This window comes from Cydia pomonella, chromosome 21 (genome assembly GCF_033807575.1).
Source record: "Cydia pomonella isolate Wapato2018A chromosome 21, ilCydPomo1, whole genome shotgun sequence".
Classification (NCBI taxonomy): Eukaryota; Metazoa; Arthropoda; class Insecta; order Lepidoptera; family Tortricidae; genus Cydia; species Cydia pomonella.
The window spans coordinates 9,395,760-9,418,748 of record NC_084723.1 but is presented as its reverse complement, the minus strand read 5'-3'; the positions used below and the strand labels follow the sequence as shown (position 1 = coordinate 9,418,748).

Genomic DNA, 22,989 nt, shown 5'->3' with positions numbered 1-22,989 from the left:
CAGTCTGACTTTTGCGTTTTGTAATGGCAGTAGTATTCGAATGTACGAGTACCTACAAACATACAGACAATAAACGATCGGTTTGATCATAAAAATAAATTACGGTTATTTTCACCCAACCCACATTTCTTCAAAGAAAAGATCGAAATTCTTGGCATAAAGAATGTGTTATTGAAATTATTGAATCATCCTTTCAATGCAGTTTTCCTTCACGATACACGACTTGGTACTTTGTAATCGCATTAATGTTTAATATTTTATAGTGCGGTTTCTCGTTGAATTGCAAAATATTTTAATTTTTGGAAAGTGAAGACTCGAATCGTCTTTTGAAATATATTTTATTGTTACTTCGCGCCTGAGGTGCGATCCCTTATGATTCTTATAAAACGTGGAATTATTTTATTAAATGTGGTTTTTGAAACATATTGACCTATTTTATATGAAAAGATGCTCCATATGTCGTAATTATATCAAGAGTTTTAATTTTTTTTATAGAAAATGAAGAATACGTATGAAAAGTGCATGAAATTAGCCTTTAGTGTTATACATAATTTACTTACATTTTGAATTGTAAGAGGTTTTAAATACAATAATGAAACTAAGTAATTAAAATCACAATACAAAAATGTGTTTTTAATATAAAGCAGCCTACAATCAAAGATATTAATTATCTTATTCTGATACTTTACTGAATAGGGACAAAAGACAATATCCTGAACAAAATACACCTATTATTATCTATTGTGTGAAGTACAATATAAATAATACAATACTGGCTCCATTGCACATCATTACTTTAAAGACTTTTCTTGTCAAGCGAGCCATCATGAGCTATGATATGATCAGTGATCACATCCACTCAACTTCGGACACCAAAGATTGCACTTTACATAGTAGATATTTCAATACAAAATGACCATTTTTTATTACTTTTGAGTTGCGTTAACACTGAAAAAAGTATTAGCCGAACTCATTGAGTACCTAATCAAAAAAAAAAACTAAACTTTACTAAAAAAGAGACAAATTTTGATCAAGATCCTGAAACGGACTTTGTTGTTACAAACCACCTGTTGGCCGGTGTAATACATAGTTTGCATGTCCCAATTTTTGTGTAAGTAGATATGGTCTGTCTGTTTTTTTGAGGTCAAGTACGCCCTAGTAAATGTATGGCAAACTTGATCTTAGAAATCTTACATGTTTATACCATCACTACCATCAGCCGTAAAATTGCAGGGCAACTTTATCAATGAATTCATTCATAATTTCTCCACCATTGGCATATATCTAAGAATGGGAAATTTCGGTGCAGTTGTTCTTGTTTAGTTGATCTTAATCTACTCGCAAAATCCAGATTTAGCTCCAGTAATTGACCTGTCCCCAATCGGCATTGGGCTAGCGTGGGGACTATAGCCCGAGCCCTCTCGTGCATGAGAGGAGGCCTGTGCCCAGCAGTGGGACGTATATAGGCTGAATTATTATTATTATTAATTGACCTGTAGTTGAGGTTAAGTGGAAATGTCGCGTTAACATCGCGTGAGAGAACGGGACAATGGCAAAGGCACATCATTCTGTCTCGTTAACATGTCCGGTCGATAAGGCTTGTCGCAATTCTACCCAGGTTTACCGCGAAAACGAAAAATCGAAATTTTGTTATCTGCCTCTCTATCGCTCTTGCGTATGTATACGACTATAGGCATATAATATAAATAAATTTCGATATTCATTTTCTCGGTATTTTCATTTTTTTGCTAAATGATACGTCAATTTGGGCTTTCACCTGCCAAAACATTGAGCATCGCGTGTAAATGAGTTTTGTTATTTTGCTTCATTGTTTAGACGGTAAATAAAAGTAACTCTATTAAACCTGGAAACTACACTTAAAGTTTAACTTTACCTATCGCAGACTAACCGCAGATAAATGTCAACGAAATACCTTTTCTTGTACTTTCTTTCTTACTCAAGTCGGTAAGGAGATGGTATAGTATGTTTTAAGTGTATCAATTGTATGAGTTTCTAACGCGTGTACTCAATTAAAATATAAGAAGAAATAGGTACACATTTGAAGACAGTGGTATGCCGTAAACATTTAGAAATTATTCGTTTCACTTTCATTTTGTTTTTGTAAAATGAAGAAGAATAGAAATAAAAGGTTTGTACTTTTTGTATGGCTTTAGATGGTTGAGTTATTTACCTTGCCTTTAAAAATGTATTTTCTAGGTCAATATACTCGCCTATTGTCAATAGAGCTACGTAATATACCATGTGTTATGCCTACACGCTCATAGCAGATTTCATACCTACGAATATTATGTAAGTATATAGTTCAAATTGCCTCTAATTCAATCTTATGGCAAGTTTGACATATTATGTCATCACATCTGACAGCATCAACGTTAATAAAATACCTTGTCCGTGTTTGGTCCGTTGGCACAATATTAATCAACAATAAGGAAGTATTCACTGAAAATTTGAAGCGTTGAATACAGAGAAACCCGAAGCGTCGGCGCAGGACAGCACAATGGTTCGTCCAATGACGCGAGATTAGATAATGGCGGCGAAGCAATTGGACATACATTAGTTCACTGACGATATGTCGTGGTATAGGGGCCAGTTACGGACTAAAGACGGGGGTTCGTTCCCACCTAATGAATATGTTGGAGTCTCAAAGACAAAATACTCAGACAATATTAAGGTGGCATTCGGATGTCGACTGCTGCACCGTTACTGGTTCGACACTACTGTTTCGGCGTATTAGCTGTACCGTGTTAAGTCCATCCATTTTCCATAGCGCTGCATTCAGCGCGCTGAATAGACGCCGACGCGGCGACGCTCAAAAGACTAGTGTATGGTGGCCCTAAGTAGTTAATTTCAATATTTGCCTCACTGTTCACCACATTTTTTATTAAAGGTGCCACTAAGGAGCCGTGATGTGTATTGGAATATGTAGGTACAGTCGCCATAAAATATATCGGAGCGGCAAAGGTGCACACAAATATCTGAACACACCTCTATTGTCAAGGCGTCAGAGTGCGTGGTCAGATATTTGTGGACACCTTGGCCTTTCCGATATATCGGATGGCGACTGTACTTACCTTAATGTAAGCTCAAAAATATTTTTTATATTTCTGAACATTCATAGTTGCATATTAGCTATAGAAAAAAAATTAAGATATTAACCCAAGGCAAAAATATTTTGACATATGCCAAACCATATAGAGGTCACCGCAAACATCAAAGAAAAGAATTTATATTGTTTCTATATTAAAAACCGGATATTAAACCGCCATATTAGGTCCCACCCACGGCAAACACATAAGACAAAAACCTTTATCGATAATCTACCAATTAAAAAGGCACCTGACCTAAAACTCACAAAGCGAAGTAATTGCCAGTGAAAAAATCAATCGACTCGAATTAGGCATCGATTAACTTATCGACTCGATATCTGAGATTAGAGAAAGGTGCAGTTTTTAGCTATTGTTGTTGGTGGGATCATTTTTATCATAATTTTCTCTTAAATTTAATTTATGCTTATTTTTTATGCCAATTCATTGATCAAATTTATTATTTGTACAGAACTACAGTTTTTAAAATGTATGTCTATCGATTTGTGTTTTTAGCTAGATTTAGATATGTATTTGGTTACGAAGTAAAAAATAGCGGCTAACAATCATAAATGGTTATTCTAGAAAAATGACTTGCCTGCCGCATATTAGTTGAGTCAAATGCAGAGTGAGGTTTTCAAATCAATGTGATATTTTTTAACCTTTTGTAATTATATAAGCTCATTTTAAAATTGTCTAACGTAAAAATTTTAATCGGCATCCTTTTACAAGATTTTATTTAACTTGCAATACATGTAAGTATGTATTTATGTGTGTACGGGTCAAATCTTGTAAGTTAAATTTGACCCACTTCCCGACTTCCAATGAAGCTGAAAAATTTCATAAGTATAAGTCCGGTGACAATGCAATATTATGATACTATCGATCGGATCTGATGATGGAGACAGGAGGTGGCCATAGGAACTATGTGATAAAACAACGTAACCTAATTGTGTTTGGGGTTTTTAGAATTGTCTTGATGAGTATTAGTTGCCTGTGGAAAGAATAAATAGTTCCATCAGAGATAAAAGCTTATGTCAAATAATTAAATTTAGGTTAGGTCCTCACTGAAATCTAGTGCTTATAGCTTGCTGTGGAAATAAGCTGACAGGGGATCCTGTTTTAACGTCAATATACAGCTGGGCTTTTTTATACCTACGTCTGTGGCAAATACGTATTAGTTCGCATGATGGTAAGCGGTTACCGTAGCTTATGGACGCCTGGAACTTTATTGGAATTCTCCAACTAAACCAATACAAACTAATATCTCCGAGCCGTCCACTCTGCACCGTCCCTACTCTATGTCCGCCCGGGTGTCGGAACATCAATTTGGGCCGACATAAAGGCTTCAAAGGGCCCGCGGTTTATTTACAAAAACTGCCCTATAATTCGGCGCAGGGGTGTCCAAATGCGAGGTTATTAAATAATGACCCGCTGCCGACGACGCGCCACACTAAAACAAGGTGCGCCGAATTTTGAAGTTAGTGTTTAGATTTTGTTATTTCTCTTCGTTGAGACAGGTATTTTTAGTGCTCCGTATAAAAATTTGTTCACGGAGCACTTACGGGATCACGTCGGTCTTGCAAATTGGTTAAATGCGTTTTTTTTTCAGAGACTGTTTGACATAGATGGCTAAAATTTGGAACAGTTATGACAACTAATTACTTCCAACAATTTGAATGAGTGAAAACCGTTTTTTTACAAGATACTTGAATTTACTGAAATAAAGGTTAGCAGTAAAATAAGTTGAGTAAATTTTAGATTGGTTATATAATACTTATACTTATATATTTTATGTTACCTACGTATAACAAAAGGACAGTGAAAACTTGACTACGGAAAAGCAGAGCAAGATTCTACATAGTGACATCATGATTTTATGTCTAATCGATAAATCGATATCGATTAGACAACAAATTCAGCTATTTGGCTTTCCTTTCATAAATTCAAGAAATAATAGTAGCAATACAAGCTTTTAAATAAATTCTAAGTAAATGTGTAATCGCAGAGTTCTATTTCGTTTCTAAGTTAATAGCTATTATTAGCTATTTTAACTTTTGTCAAACTTTTTTAAAGGTGCACTCTAATCATTCGAGCGCATCGTAATCATAACCCCGCAACCTTCACAGATGGACAAGATAGGACAGGATCCGAATAATATAATTAAATTAACTATCTCCCTCCCACACCCCTACGAGTGAGCAGGACTTACTCACACCTTGCGACTTGGAATAGCATTAAGGTGTAGATATATTATACTTGTAAAACAAAAGATAATCTTTAAAAAAGAAGCTGGTTAGATTTTGAAGCGTATGACTTTCTGTTTAGGTTTAAAATTGATTGAAAGTGATATTGTAGCGGTTCCAGATGCAGCAATTTTACTATGATATAGATATGTTTGAAGAACAAATATAATTTACAAAAAAATACAATTAATTTTGAACCAAATCTGTTTGTGTTTAGGTTGATAATTGATTGCAAGTGGTTTTGCGACTTAGTACCTTTTTGATTGTAAAGCATGCCTTCATATGTTATTGATATAGAAATATATGGGTATAGTACGTATGGTAGATGTAAGTATACACACATGTCCACAACTGCGGTTGATTTTGAAGTCATGAGACATTAAAAATTACTATTGGTTGCGCATTTATGAGGCTGGTGGTATGCTATATACAGGCTGCTTTTGGTTTTTTAATCCATATTTTTGTTACTTAATTGTAGAAAATAATACAATTTATTTTATTTAATCTTTATTGCACATAAGAAAACACACTGTACAAAAGGCGAACTTAATGTCATAAGGCATTCTCTACCAGTCAACCTTTAGGCAAAGCAGATAAGTAGTAGACGGTACAAAAACATGTGGAATAGATGATGCAATTAGGTACCTGTACTAACACAATACAATCATAAGAAATACACAAACAAACATACACACCTATATATAAAAATATATGAAATCAGATGAACTTAAGTACAAAGCAGAAACACTAAGATTTTCCAGTACTGCCAGAAAAGTGCTCACTCATTTTTTTTAAAGCAAACCTGTTCGGACACTGCTTACTGTTGTGTAGAATTAAGTATATTATTAATACTATTATTAAATTTGTTACACATATGATAAAACAATAAGAATTTAATAGCATTATTATTGATAAACAATGTGTTTTAATTTGATTCATTAAACAAAATAGAATTGTGTTAACCTATGTAGACACTTTTCCGAATTTACTACTAAGATAATAGGTAAAAATATTTATTTCTTAAACATAAAGTTAATTAACTTCCTATTCAATAAAGTTTACAATTATCAACGGTTTTTTCAGCTGCATTAATATCAATTCAGCAACATAAAACTCCAAATAGATAGCATTAACAATCAATTACTCAGCGAATCACACCCTGTATACACCCTGTATAATACAATATAATGGCGGGTGCTTTTTGCCTTTCATAATAGGGGTAATATAACCTGGCTGACACCTTGCAGGATTATTCCAATAAACAACCAAGTGAGAGCAAACCGGACCGTACAAACCAGTATAAACATAATGTACGACTACATATAGTCGTCACGGATGTAGAGATCTTCTTATATCGGCTCAAGTGCGCTTGCGCAGCGAATGGGAACATTCGGACCTCACAGGATGCATTGTTGGAATTACTTGAGATGAAGATTTTATAAAACTGTTATTACAATTTGGCTCTTAAAACTTAGACAATATGTTCGATATCTGAACGCATTTTGAAATGAGATAATTTTAGATAATTTAAACCATATTTGTGGGATATTAAATCTGCCGACACCGAAGGTGAGCTTTGATTGCGTTTTTTTCTTTATTTTATGGCTAGGCTAGTTGATCATTTATTTTATTGAGTGCTAGTCCAATTTCGGTGAATTTGATTTGGTACAATTTATTGTCTTTTTGTATGTTACTATATTTAATTTTCAGTTTAAAAACAATTCAGTCTTCATTTACGAGTATAATATAACAGTTTGTTTCTATTTTATTTTCTTTTTTGAGCTAGTAATAAAAACGATTGTAAATAAATATATTGAAAAGTTTTAGAAAATTAAAACAGCAGAACTTAATTAATTTTTGAGGAGGTAGTCAAAGATCTGGATTTAAAATTTAGTCACGTCATAAAAACTCGTTTTCTCCTAATTTACTAATAAGTATTAAGGATACAACAATTAATAGACCTGTTTTCACACGTATCACGGCGGGATATAAAATATCCTGCTCTTAATTCTCTATGATAATGATGCTATAAAACACCTCTAATGTCCAGGGATGTTAAAAAAGTTATTTCCGTTAAGAAAACGAGAAATTGCTTCCTCAATCAGACCGCGCAATGACAAATGACTAACGTGTTAATCTAGCATATGGGGCATAGACAACGCCTTTCCTTTTATATCGCTCTAATTTAGAATAGCCTGTGATGTCTTCTTTTGTGCGAGCAACAAAAGCGTTTTTTGCAACCCGTGCAACATTGTTCGTATTTTTTTCGGGATGACGTGTGTAACTTCTCGAGGGTTCATTGATTTGGTGTTATTTTATTAAGTGGTTAATTTTTATGAATGCCGTCCGTTACGAGTTTAAATGACCATTAATTTAAAATGCATTTGGGGTGAATTAGTGGGGCTTCTTATTATTTTTGGTTCCGAAATTATAAATTTATCTTCATTTGGGCAGCAATGAGGGATACTCGGAAGCTCTCAAATTAATAGTGTTACAGCTATCAACTTGGCTGTTGTTAATGACAGTTCAACGACAGTTCTTGAAATTGAACAAATTATTCTATGAATTATAGTTTTGGCTAGCCATTTCCATCAGAAGAAAAAGACAAATTAAAAATTGTAAGCGCGAAGTGTTGTTGTCCCGAAGAGAAATTGAATTTCGCGCCGTTTTCTATTGTTGAAGTGGGTTTTGCCAGATATAGGTATATTTAGACTATAAAATTGGCACTAAAACCTCTCTTACCATAGATTATAGATCAAACGAAGGACTTACAGAATCAATTACTTCTAAAATTCAGACGCTATCAGACTCAAATTTGACAATTAAAACATTTTTTGCACTCATCAATAAATAATGACAGTCATTGAATACAATTCCGTACGCATAAACATCGATGACATTAAAAAATGGCCGAAATTGCCGCTCGGGGTGTCCGGCATCTTTCAATTACGCCGCCGCCCTGTAATCTTGACGTAATCACCTATTCCAACCGGACCTCGCATTAAACGTGTTAGTTTTTTCATGTTCGGTAATCAATAATATCTTCATTGCAATTTTGGGAAGTACGTGGGATAGAAAGTGTGGAAGCCGCTACATGAGCGGTCGGTGGTGTTATACCTTGATACCTTGGATACCTTGGGGCTTAGCCAAGAAGACAATCGTACCCAGGTACATCGTCAAACGGTAATCGAAGGGAATACTCGTAAAACTTATAATGAATGTATCAGGATTACAGATGCTACGAGAAGTTACTTGGTTACTGATGCCGACGGTTGCTACTAGATAATAGATGTAGTCAAAATACTCGTAAAGCTACTTATTTTAGTAGAAACCGTCTTGCTAGGATTTTACCATACCTATTTAATAATTTTATTGAAAACAAAGCAAACACTTGGCTATATTATAATTCAGTAGATTTATATTTGTTATTTGCATCACCCTTTTTACTTGTAGCGCAAAAAATGAGACATTTCCACGACGGATCGTACTAATTGTAAGTAATCAGTAAGGTAGTACCATTTTATAAATTAATAGAAAATCAAAATGCGGGATAACTAATAAATAAACTGCACGCCATTTCCTTTTCTTTGTTTTTACTAAATTCAAAACGTTTTATCTATCTATATTTCCCGTAAATACCTATTGTTAGCTACCTAGGTGCAAAGATTGATATAAAATCACGAACATACTCGTACCTATCCATAGTACCTAATCTAATACGTGTTGAAAAGCCTGATAACACACAAAACACCGTATTTTTTTAACCGAAATACAAATAAAATATTACATTCACGCAAATGAATGCTTTCTGCCTAGTAATTTATATTGGCTATTCATTTTACTACCACTTTGCGAAATCCATACTCAATAGTATTACTCATACATTACTAATGTGTGGTTATAAATGCGCAGGAAATGAGAATCGATTAGAAATCAATACATTGCTTGCATGAAATGAATGCATTTCTACTGGATAGATATATTATGTTGTTACGTATTTGTCAGACTAGTATTACTGACATTTCTCACTTAATTTGGATAATAAGTTAATAAGCATCGGTAGGTACTGTACATTTTGACTTACGTGTAGAATAAGTAGGTCGGTACATCATTTATTTTCTATTGCAATGATAAGAAACACAAGGAAGATCACTATATAATACGTATATTATTTTTGAATTATATAGGTACCTGCCTATATAAAACATATTCCTAAATAAAATAGGATTGATATACAATAGAATAAATAAAATAGAAATACTTAAACAACAATTTGTAAGAATATTCACAAAACAAATTATCTTTAACTAAGTTACATTAACATACATTATCAATTTATAAATAAATAATCTACCGAAACAAAGTAAATTAAATAATAAATATTTTTGGAGATTTTGAAAACATGCAAAATATATTTTTTTTCGGTTTATTCTTCTTTAAATTGTCCGGTAAAAGTGGAAGTGGTGGTTTTATTATTTTTAATTATATTTTTTCTTCGTGAATTGTTAATTAATTATGAATGATTTGATTGTGTTTTAAATGTTTTCATTAAAAATGGTTATAACAACCATAATAGGTTTAGGTACAGTCAAGTGTAAAAATATGGGTGTACAACATCTTACTCAAAAATATGTCCCATACCATTTTATTGAGACGTATGAGACGATTCTTTGGATACATATTTTTGCACTTGACTGTACATACTTATGTGACACCTTACTTTTTAATAAATAAACTATGTAGTTACATCATTAGTTTAGTAAGCCTTATAGAGCTTACAAAATTATTTTTTATTTTATTTTAAATTGATATAAGTACCTACCTTACCTAATAATATTTGGAGTTCAATTGTAATACTTGGAATACCTAAGTGTTTTATTTCGTTCTGAAGTATTTGTTTCAGTTATTAGTGTTATTACTATTCTTACAATACTAAATATTAGGTTAACACACACAGGATTTTCAAATCGCCCTACGCGACGGATCAATTAAATTATTAGATTGCAATAAATGTTTGTTTGCAGTAACAAAATGTTTTGTTACTACTTACACAAACATTGAGACTTGCGAACTACAGATCGGTTTGTAACTTTGTAACAACAAGATTGGTTTAAGATTGATCAGAATATATTTCTTTATTACTTAAGTTCAGTTATTTTTTGAATTACTGAATGAATTTGGATAATTATTTCTTCAAAGTGTCTGAAGTAGGTATATACTTAATATAATTAATAACTTATATCAAACATCTAACATAATTCTCTTCCGTCTCATGGGTCGTAGATCGGATCAGGTCAATTAATCGCGAATGGGCCAAATTAGAGCAATTAGTAGCGGCCGGTCTCGTTTTGTTTGTGTTGCTCCTGCCACGTTCGGGGCTATTTGGGGACCGGCATTTATTTATACTGTTCGTGTTGTATGGTAGCCTGGTACAGTCAGCATTAATGTAAGCGTATGAAACAACGCACCAAAGGGATAGGTAATCTCTACGATTCGCGGTCGAAATTATCTGTGAGAATTGATCTAATTGTCTCTAGAGCAGTGGTCCCTAAAGTAGACTGGACTCCGACCCACCTAACATAAACTGCCAAATTTGGGGCTCACCTCTTTTGGCCGTCCTAAAAAAGGGGGTATAAAATGTTATTGATAACGCGCAGATTCCCTAGTAGAATAGAATAGAATAGAATATTTTTAGAAGGTAGTAGTAGTTCCAGGGCCCACTTAATATTATATTAAAGTGACCGAAAATGAAACTACATTCATGAAACAGTTAAAGTCGTTCCTAACACAAAAATGCTATTATACAGTAGAAAAGTTTCTGCAAGACAAATGAATACAATTTTATTTATTTGTCTTCTAGGAAAACCTGAATTGTAATTATTTAAAATAATTAGGAATAATTGATAGAATGTATTTATTTATAAGAAGCATTGCCACACCCGATATGGGTATCATTTATTGAGACAATTTTATTGTTACCTGAGACCTGACTTATGTACATACATGTAAGCATTTAAAATTAAATAAATATTCGCTCGCGACCCATAGTTAGCGAAATGCTGCTCTATTAGATAATAGCATAATACCCGTAGGAACATAATTAGGTAGTTATTCATATGTATATAGCTACCTACCTATTGACGGCTATTGAATTTTTATTAAAATTTATTTTTATAGCCTTTAATATAGATATAGAGCATTGCATAGGTATGCAATGTACAAATTATATGCTTTTTTTTTCAGAATGGGGTCTGATGGGGTCCTAAGGTGAGGATGTGGTCCTCGATTTGGTGTGACTCCCTTCAATACATCTCCACTACTAGGGATCTACTAATAGAATTGAAAACGTATGGTCAATACCACTAGATTCCCAACTTCTAATGCTCGTATTTCAAAAATATCGATTCGCCCACAGAATAATAACCTTTAGTTCTTATTCTGAGAATTCGCCCTTTTCCCCAGATAGATAGATACAGTGACGAAATCAAGCGCTTGAAATTAAAAAATCGGCCTCTTGGTAAAGTTTTTATTAAGCTTATTTACGCGAATACTCTTGTTTATACATTTAGATATCTACTTACCTACCTATAGGTACCAACTTGTCAGTAAAAAGTCAATAGGTATTGATTTTTCAATACCTATTGACTCACACTTTTGGTACCTACATTTTTTCACATTGTTTTATAATTCTATCGCAAAGTATTTCTTTCGTCTGCTGGTAAATAACAATAGGTAGCTAAATGCCTAGTTTAGAATCCATTTACGTCGTCAACCATAGTAGGTAAGTTGTACTAAAATAAAAATAATCTCAAGTGGTCGGGAACAGGGTATCATAAAACATACCTAGTAAGATTAGTAACTACGTTACGTCCAAGTGATCCAACACACTTCGAGTGCCTAATAGATTATACTTAGCTTCTAGTACGGTAGGTGCTTTTTAAATTGATTTGCAGACATGCAGGGAACTAGCCGAAAGTAAGACTGTTTCCACATAGTTTTAAACAAACGAGAGAAAAAACCTATCAAAATTTAAATTTTTCTTGGCTTTTTCAGGAAAACTTAGGTAGGTAGGTAATTGTTTTTCGCTGAAAAGTGAAAACTACATAATAAGCTTAAAAAATATAACAAAGCAAATAATATACAACTCGAATCGTGGCAATCTCAACAGTCAACACCTATTTAAACTCAACAACGATTCTTATTAGAAGGATTATTTCAAACAACATTTAATATTCAAATTTTCGGAAAAGCTTATTTCGATTTTGGTTTAAAGCGTTAAAATCTTAACACAAAACATGAAAGATAAAAAAGGAACTTACCTCCATTGTCAGGATTGTTGGCTTCAAAAGTCTTGCTGGTCATGTGAAACAGCGCATCAAGAGGCGTGTGTGGGGCATTCTGCGGGTGCGGCCGGCGCGGCTCCGAGCAGCAGTCCGAGGCCGAGGAAGACCGCTCCGACACCGAGTCGCATTCTGTGGCCTCCCGGGGCCGAAGCAGGCCAAGCGCTGCTAGCCGCCAGCGCTCGCCGTCCAGCAACGCAGCCCCTGCGAGCCGCTGCAACCTCTGTAACCTCTCCAACCCTGCCGCCGCTCCGTCCCAAGGCCTCACTATCCTCGCCGGCGTCCGCGGGCTGTGCGATAAAATGTCCAAAATACTGAAACTCTTCACTCCTTCCCCACGCCTCTCCTCGGCCGGCTCCGACATCTTTAAACGCTTCAGCGGCCTGAAGTAGTCGTGCGGCGACGGCGACCGCGAGGGTGCCGGCGACGGCCGACCCACACTAATATCGTCCTCCGAACAACTGTGTCCCGACATCGACTCCTCCTCCATTTTCACAACATCACACGCTGTAGCACAACGGATCACAACCGGTAACGCGGGATACGGCTGACGGGTCGACGCGCCTCGGTCAACTGACGTGGCGTGTGACAGCCCTGGGCCGGGCGGAGAGAATGGGCGGAGCTCGTTAAGCGCCGACCAATCGGGTGTAGGTATTTCGTGGCGAGCGGGCTGTGATTGGTGGGAGGTCGGAAGCGAGGCGCGTCGGGCTGTCACAATCAGGGCTCCAATAAAACTTTTTAATCCGACCCGGGATTGGGGGGCGAGATTCATGGTGTGATTAATTCTGTTGGGTGCGCGCGGGGGGATAAAGTGGGGGTGAAGGGGGAGTTCGTTAATTACCGGGATGAAGACGCGAGTCTAACTACTCGCTCCATTATTCAAGTCGATAAGGCCGACGTTTGTCACTAGAGAAATTGCCACTTTCCTTCATTTATTGTTTATGGGTTAATTGCCGCGTTAATATCTACAACTGTAAACAGATTATAGTGGGAAAGTTTTATTGGTTTCCTGGACTTTGTAGGAACATAAAAATTAACTATAAAATAATTTATTGTAACATAATTAAATTAACTAAGCACTTTGCAACGAAAAATTTCTTGCTTATATACATTAAGATTGTTCTTTTATCTTGATCACCCATTAAATACAAGTTAGTTATTATTTTTAAAGCAAATTAATTTAAATAGAATTGAGATTCTACTAGTAACTACTTATATTTTGTTTTTGTCTTTATTTAGGTAGTTACCTACTTATTAATAGTTAAAAAAAATTGGTACCTAGTTAAAACTTATTTCTTTAAAATACTAAGGATTTTCGAAAAGTTATTAGGTAAGTATTACCTACTTAATACTGCTAAAATATTTTTATTTTGATTTGGCAGATTTTGAAAGGTAATATTAAGTAAATTAAATATCTTTATTACCTTTATCTTTATTATCTTTATTAGGTAATTATCTTTTCTCATTCAATACATTATTTTCAATTAATTAGTATCGAATCTAGGGAGATCCATATAGTGTTAGTACTTTCACCACTTGTACCAGTGCCGGATTAAGACATTTTGGTGCCCTAAGCATTTCTAGACCATGGTGCCCCCTCATCAAGATTACATTGAATTTTCTTGGTAAATTGAGTGACGTTTATTGCCGCATTACTTCTGAGAATAGAATTTTCAATCCGTCACATCATTTTATCACGGAAATTGACAGAACTGCAGTATTAATGTTCCAAGAGTAGGTAAGGTCAAGTGTAAGCAAATTCGAAGACCGTGCTTCGCATAAGTCCGGAGGCCAAGCCAACCATGGTCCAAGTGTAAGCGAAGACGTAAGACATAGGCAGTATCCGCACAGGATTTTGGAACCTCTAGAGCTTTCCTGCGAAGCTCATTCATGTGAGGGCAAAGGCCGAGCTTCAGTAGGGGCTTAGCCATTGGCCGTTGGTTTTTGTCAGAACAAGTATGTACCAATGGCCACAAATGTTTTAAATAGCAAATTATTGTTTACGAAAACGGGACTTAATAGGGTAAGTTTTAAAATTACCTCTGACCCGACGTTTCAAGGCCGGCGTTGTCCCCATGGTCTCGGAGAAGACTGTGTAAAGTCGACATCATTATTTTGACGTTGGAGGTAATTTTAGAACTTAATCAAACGCGAATAAGGTTCGTTTTCTTAAATAATAATGTGTCACAATTAGGCCAATACAATAAGATTTTTTCGACCTAAAAATACGTGTAATCCGAGTTTTCTCCATTCCAGGAGGTGTGCATAAATGTTTCCTCCTTTTCAGTTTTTTTGCTTGTAAATCGAAAACGGTACGGCCGACGGAAAATTTGTTCTAATTACAAGTATTATTAAAATTTATATCTGAGGATCCGAAATGTAATTTAACTATGTTCTTGCAATAAAATATATTGATTGATTGATTGATTTAAGGTACCTTAATATGTATTCGTAGTACCTAAATTGTAAATTAGGTCGACATTTTTTATTTTTGGTAAAATCATGTTAATAATCCTAAAACGCTTTCTTACCAGTGTCTGATCCACCAAGTGCTATTGTAATTGATAGTGGGTTCCTTCTACATCAGGGGTGGCCAACTTGATTAGACCCAAGATCTCCTGTCTACCAATTACATATTTCGTGAAACCTTAAATGAAACTGGTCTACGTATTTATATTTTTTGCCTTGCCACGATCGACTGGACTAACAGTCGCGATCGACCGGTCGATCGCGATCGACCTGTTGGCCACCCCTGTTCTACATCGAGTGGTTTGGCAATCCAAAGGAAAAAATTATCTCCTTAGGATCCCAAAATGTATGCACACCTCCTGGGATAGAGCAATCTGATGGGATTACACGCATTTAGGACCAAATAAATGTATTAAAACAATTTCCAGCTTGCTGGGAATGAATTCCTCAAAACGCTATTTTTGGATCTAATTTGATTGGCCTAAATCGTGAAGGTGTTTTTAAAGGCAAAGTCTAAGGCTGAATGCGCGGAGCGTTCGATCAGCGCTTACGGATGAGGCCAAAGGTCGAGCTGGAAGAAAGCAAGGCTTGAATTTGACCAATGGCGAGGTATGAATAGCTGGACGTCCGCAGCGTCAGATCGCGGCGCGTTATCATATAATACAACTAATGGCGAGGTGTGAGCAAGGCAGCCCAGCTGCGAAAGAGGACAGCATGGATTTGGATCCATGGCCAAGCGAAAGTGGGGCAGTTTGCATAAAGTAGAAGGCCTGGCGTCGCATAAGACCTAACTAGGGTTGAAAAAACTCGGAATAATTCCCGTTTTTTCTAAAAGCCATGTTTTTTTAAGTTTTATTCGGAAAAAAACAATGTCACTTAGTTTATGTATTTTTCCGAAAAAAAAAACAAAAAAATCGGAAATAAACGGAAAAAAAACGCATTTTGAAAAGAACTTGTGAATTTTTCCATTTATATTTAACCCATAGTTTACACCTGCTTAGTCGCGTGTTTTGTAATGCACATTAATACCTGTGACTTAATGGGTAAGTTTGCTGAATACCAAGCAAAAGGCGGTTTCTGGGCCAACGAATTCATATGGCAGCCTGTAATGACCATAAGTCCTCTGAATTGGTGGAAAGGTTTGTGTGGAACAAAACTTCTGTCAACTATTGCACTTGCAAATTAACAGTTCCACTGTCGACGACGTCATTGATTCGGGTATGATAGATTTAGATGATGGCAGTGACAGTGATTAATAAATGTAATAATTAGTATTAAAGTTTCATTTCTTTCCCAAAAAAACTGAAAAATACGGAAAAAGACGAAAATTTCAAAGCGTTCTGAAAAAACGATTTGATTTTTTCGAGATTTTTCAACCCTAGACCTAACGCCGAACTGCAAAAGAATGGCTTGAAATCGAACCTATGTAATCAAGGTCCTCCTACTGCTCGGCCTTTGCCTTAACTCGAAAGCGCAACTTGATAAGATGCTTTTGTTTTTCGGCCTTCGCAGGACCCTTTATTACACTTTGACAATTAGGTCACAGGATCGCGGCTCTGCAGCAACTCGGCCTGGCCGACACATCTGGTGTGCAAGAGACCAAAATACGCTACAAAATCGGTAATCTACGTCGAGAAAATCGGTTGGCCACAAGTCCGACGGTAAGATTTTTTGGCCATGAGCTTTGATGGCCTCCGCGTAAGGTTGGAGATGTGCTTACGTGTCCTCACTCTCTTACGATCCTTCGTTATTAGATGGGTACTTGCACACGTATCAAAAAGTTTCGTGTACATAAGTACTATACTACGAATGCGATGCTGATGCAGCCTGCGCGTTTTTTTTTTCCTATGATTTTGGTGCCCCCCTAGACGTGGTGCCCTAAGCAAGTGCTTATTTTGCTTATTGGTTAATCCGGCACTGACTTGTACCTAGATACAACGTGGTTAAATGGAAGAGAACGCTATGTTGTATTTTGTGCAATAAAGTTTAGACAATAATAAATAAAAGTAATGGTCTTAAAAAAATAGGTAGGTGCCTAATAGTCTTAAAAACATTTTGAGCAAAACTACTTATCGTCATTGATTTTAAACTTAGTGTTAAGATATTATTTATGCCATGTGCCAAAGATAATTTTCAAAAATTGCAGTTCTCATGAAATAGTTTTTGTTTTTCTTGCCAATAGGGTTGTTTCCATCTACAAATCTTAGGGTAGAATTGTATCCCAATAAATTCTTTTGGATTATAAGAACATGTTAAACTACTTTTAGGGGACCTGTAATGACCATATTTTAAATATGATATTTATGTAAATATTGAATTTAAAATATCTTTTGGCACACGTCACGTGACCAAACTCGAAACGTCTTTGAAGATTCTGATGACGTCACAACTCTCAGATTGACACTGTTGACAGTTAGGCGATAAATAACAAATGACAAATGTCAGTTGACAGTTCGTATCTTCTACGTGTGTATGAAGTTATGTGTCAAACCGTAAACTGTGACGTCACACAATTTTCAAAGAGCGTTTTGGGCGCGAAAGCATCTGTCGAAATATATTTTGTTAATTTAACATATTTAAAGCCGTTTTTAGTATAAAAGTTTTAGGGCAACTTTTAGTTGATATAGAACGTAATACGAGCGTTTCAAAAAATTGGAAACAATCCTATTATTGCCAAACTTTCTTCCATTTGAAATGTACGCCATTGAGTGACGTAAATATTAAATAAAACAGTCGTCAACAATTAAAAACTGTGACTGATAATCCCTAATTTTTTCATGGAAATTTCCAGAAATATTGGAGATTTTGAGATTTTGTTTTGTCATAACTTGCACCTAACGAAGAAACTAATCTTAAATATAAAAAAACGGACAAGTGTGAGTCGGACTCGCCCACCGAGAGTTCTGTACTTTTTAGTATTTGTTGTTATAGCGGCAACAGAAATACATCATCTGTGAAAATTTCAACTGTCTAGCTATCACGGTTCATGAGATACAGCCTGGTGACAGACGGTCGGACGGACGGACAGCGGAGTCTTAGTAATAGGGTCTCGTTTTACCCTTTGGGTACGGAACCCTAAAAACGGACAAGTGTGAGTCGGACTCGTCCACCGAGGCGTCCGTACAAAATTACTTACTTACTTACCTAATATTTTCAACAAATCTTTATTTTATCTGTGAATAACAACATAATACATATAAAACTTAAAATCTAACTCTAAAAATAAATAAAACTAATCTTAAAATAAATAATTAAAAACTATCCCCCTGCGGCATGGTGCCGTAGATGCTGGCAGCATTTCCTCGTTGTATCGCAATACTTATTCTCTGTGCGAGGAAGCTGCCAGCTCTACGATCACCGGTAGCGTCTTCTATTTTTTTGGCTAATTCCTTAAATAGTGTAGATGCATTAGGACCCCACGGGCCAAGGGTCACGACGCCAAAAGGTACGAAATCGTATTGGGGGCCGAGACCCCTATATTTGATCTTTTTTAATTTTTCGGCCGCCTCTGCCGCCGCGCCGGGTTTTGCAGTTAATATTTGTATTTTATTTTTGTACAAATTTATAGTTCTCAGATTTTTCCCTCTACGTACTTACAACAATAAATTGAACCTACCTAGGTACCTAAAGAGAGATGAGGCACTCAAACCCTATACATCAAAAATGTAAATTTAAATTACACTCCGAACGAACTCCTTATCAAAATAATTTGCTTACAATCTCCGATCGATAACAACAGTAACAATTATAGACCTTTCTAGTTTACTTTAAGCACTAGGGCACAAAAGTATTGTTAGAAACGTATGATTTTGTATCGCAGGAGTAGTTTAATTAACACTTGCGAGCTAGTAATCATTTCCTATATCCATGATATTATTAATGATTAGACCACTTGGAACATAACTTATACAAATGGCGTAAATGCTTGTCAAATCGCAATGGAATATCAGCTGTATCAGAGAGGGATAAAGGTGAAATTGGTGTGATATAGTTTGAGGGCTAGGGTGGTTTTGATATGCGTGGCATAATGAATAGGGATGGATAGTTAGGCACCCTACTGGGCCTGTAGGTGCGCCGGTTTGAATATTTATTGTATATTGCATAATGATATCACGCTATTATTATAAATGAAATTACCTAAGTATTTAAAAAATGTATATATTTACAGATTATAGCTCATTCTACTTTTTACTGCAGATTTGTGTGATTTCAGAAAACCTTGAAATTGCAATATTCGTAATGCATTTTAACTTACACTTAGCTACTAAAACATGATAAGCACAGAATAGGCCTCAATATTTGACCCTTGACTTTATATGTTTAGAATTTATAGTCTGGAGTATGCAAACATACAACTGTGTTACCGTATCTACTTATAATATATATATATATATATATATATATATAAATAGATAAACAAATTTTTAGTGCGGCATTAAAATGTGTCTGATATTGATATACAATTGAAAAAAAAAAACTTTTCAAAAATAAAAATCAAATACTTCCTTTTGGGGTAAACCTACAAAAACCAGTAAACAGTAGAATGACCATTTTACTCAAATAACATAGGTATGTTATTTGAGTAAAATAACATACCTCAGGTGAGTGCGCGATACTTACATAATAGGCACCTAAGCTTACCCTTCCTATCATAAACACTTACCCCCTTATTCAAAACGTCTACTAAAGTTACGATGCCGCTGATCATCGTTTGTCCCTTTCCATCATACCAATACGTCGGAAAGGGACAAACGATGATCAGCGGCATCGTAACTTTAGTACACGTTTATGAATAAGGGGGTTACCCTTTAATTTAAGACATTTACCTACCTTTGAAACAAGTACCTTGAAAACATTTAATGAACAGACAGACAGCTGTTTAAGGCCCCGTAGATTCTTGTTCTTCTCTCACTGAAAGGGATGTGCGGGAACGCGGATATCATGTTTTTGAATTTTAATTTGTTTTATGGTTTAAAAAAAGAAAAAAGTAATCGCTGAACTCTCTCAAAAATAAAATTAAGCATGTTTAAAATAATAAAGTTAATTTTCATATTGTGCATAAATTATTGCAAATATTTGATATAGGTGATTTACCTATGTTCGTGATCTTTTTCTATCCAGTGAAAGTCAAAAAAAAATCAGGATTCGAAAGATTGCTAATAAAATTTTGGCAACCGTATTGTTATCTATAAAAGCCGTACGATTTTTCAAAAATTCCGCTCGTTGAACTGAACCTATTATCACACTTTAAATTTCTATTGATACTAAAAAAGAACACTAATTTAAAAATATTACAACTCTGGTGCCTTTACCTGGTGGAGAAATACTTCATCATGGCTAAATACACCACACACGGCGTTTCAAACCTAGCGAAACGGATACAGTAAATATACCATTAAGATTCCAAAGGAATTCCTAATAATTACAACAATGAAATCCGCTGGAGATGGAAGCGGAACTCCAGATCATAATTACATCTACCAACACTACGTAATTATACTTTACAGATTACTGGACTTTATTCATACAACTTACATCGGGCGAGTGTTAATGTAAGGCCTGGGGCCCATTTCTCGAACGGTATTAGACTAATATTAATAGTCCACGAACTGTCAAGTCGTATTGGTTACCATGACAACACACTATTAATATTAGACTAATACCGTTCGAGAAATGGGCCCCTGAGTGGACGCTCGAAGCGGAGCGTTCGGCGGAGCGTGCAGCGTGGCGTCGGGCTCACAAGTGACGTGAGCAGCGTGCACTGCGGCCGCTCCTATACGTTTGCATTTGTTTAACATGCACGCCGCACGCCCCGCCCCGCTGCACGCCGAACTCGAGCGTCCACTCAGGCCTTACACTTAGGGTCTAAGACCCACCACACTAGTGTCTCCCAAGCGTCCGCGTCTATTCAATATGGCTGCTGCTCGACGCAACGTTGGCGCAACTGCGCAGCGACGCCTTTTTCCATAGCGCTGACTAGACTTTGACACTCAAAAGACGCTAGTGTTGGTAGCCCTTACACATATTATACCTAGCATGCTTTAAGGATGACTCACGTTAAAACGGCCCAGGTCCGGGACGGGGCATCCGACATTTCGTATTCTATAGAAAGCATCATATGATCACCTCGCCTCGGCCCGGACCCGGGCCGTTCTAGGGTGAGTCATCCTTTAAACTGGTTCCCTAAGACTAGCATTCGGTAAGCAATATTAATGACGAGAATACAGGGTGGGCGGCAAGTAGGGCTGGGAAGTATTCTACTAGTTTCCTCTTCCTATGCGTGAGAATCACTTCGGCGTTTATGGTACCAAATAACAGGTGTTTTACCAGGTATTTTAGATGCCTACCGTTTTAGGTTTGCGTAGTAGGTAATCCCGCAATGCCTATTATTATTATTTTTGCGTGTCTAGAGGACCTTCCCGCTCGCTCTAGACTTGTGATACATACAATAGATATAAAAGTAATCGTAACAGAACGTTACTACAGCTACCTAAATCCAAAAGTCCGAGCTACACCATCAAAGATTATTAGTAAGTAGGTACTAAATAATCTAGATAGTAAGAATCAAATCAAATTCGGATTTGAAAATCCGAATGAACACTTTGCTAGTGAAATTTTCATTTATTATTATTTCAAATTTTGTTAGTCACACCTATTATATCACTATCACTAAGTACACCATAAAAACAAAGTCCCCCGCCGCGTCTGTCGTCTGTTTGTATGTTCGCGATAAACTCATATACCACTGAACGGATTTTCATGCGGTTTTCACCTCCCAAGTAGCATTTAAGTGTCGGTAAAATCAATATACCAGCCAATTTAGAACTTAGGGTGGTTTAAGGGACTTATAAGAGTGTCAGAGAAAACTAACCTGAGCTCAAGCTGTATAAAATCATTATAAAGGAATCTGCGTACGCATGGGGTGTTATATCAGAAAATAAAAAATCTACTATAAAACTTTAAGTGTTGTGTGACACTTCGACCTAATTCTATCGTTAAAGCTGTATACAGGCTGTATTGTAGTATCAATTGGCACTTGTTGCTGTAAAAAAGTATCTGTAAACTCCGTTATAAAACTTTAAGTGTTGTGTGACGCTACAAGCTTATTCTATCATTTAAGCTGTATAGAGGCTGTAGTGTAGGATCACCTGGCACTTGTTGCTGTATAAAAGTATTTGTCAACTCCGATTTAAAACTAATTCTTATGGCGTAATTTTACACTATTATAAGTATAATGGTGTTATAACTTCTGTCTGTAAGGTTATTATAGAACTAAAAGAATAAATGACAGCTGTAGTACAGTTTTTGTCTGTATTTCTGACCAAAGTCGCTTAAAGTAATTTTTTGGCGTAATTTTGCACTCATATAAGTATAGTAGTTTTATGATTTCTGACAAGGAGTGTATTATAAAACTAAATGAATAAATGGCAGTCATTTAAATCCATAAGCTGAAGAAGTGACTCCATTAATTACATAGTACAGCTACTAAGATTATGATGCTCTCCAACTATCCTATAGGCTGTTTAAATACAGTCGCCATTTTACTATGAATAAAAACATATTTGAAAATATAATTAAAGATAAACTTGCAAATATTTAACAAAAACTTGTCATATTATGATAACCAGCTAAAATAAATTGACTTTAACCTTAGAATTAACATTAAAAGAAAAAAAACCTTAACCTTAAAAACAAAAACTAAACTTATGTACCACTTTTAGATATTTTTGTTATGTTTTTCTTGATTATTAAGCAGGGGCGTGAATATTTTGCCAGAAAAGATACACATGTTCACAATCAATAATAATCGGCACTTACCAATAGTAATAT

At 35.7% G+C, this 22,989-nt stretch overlaps 1 protein-coding gene across 1 annotated transcript in view; it reads right to left on the bottom strand.

Annotated features, from left to right (window-relative positions):
• The window catches only part of LOC133529617 (homeobox protein B-H1-like), a 78,990-nt gene extending 65,209 nt beyond the window's left edge, over positions 1 to 13,781 (bottom strand). Inside the window, exon 1 of the mRNA XM_061867372.1 lies at positions 12,670 to 13,781. Within this exon, the coding sequence (XP_061723356.1) occupies positions 12,670 to 13,462 (793 nt within the window). The 5' untranslated portion in view covers positions 13,463 to 13,781. The remainder of the gene's footprint in view (positions 1 to 12,669) is intronic.
• Between the last annotated feature and the right edge of the window lie 9,208 nt (positions 13,782 to 22,989).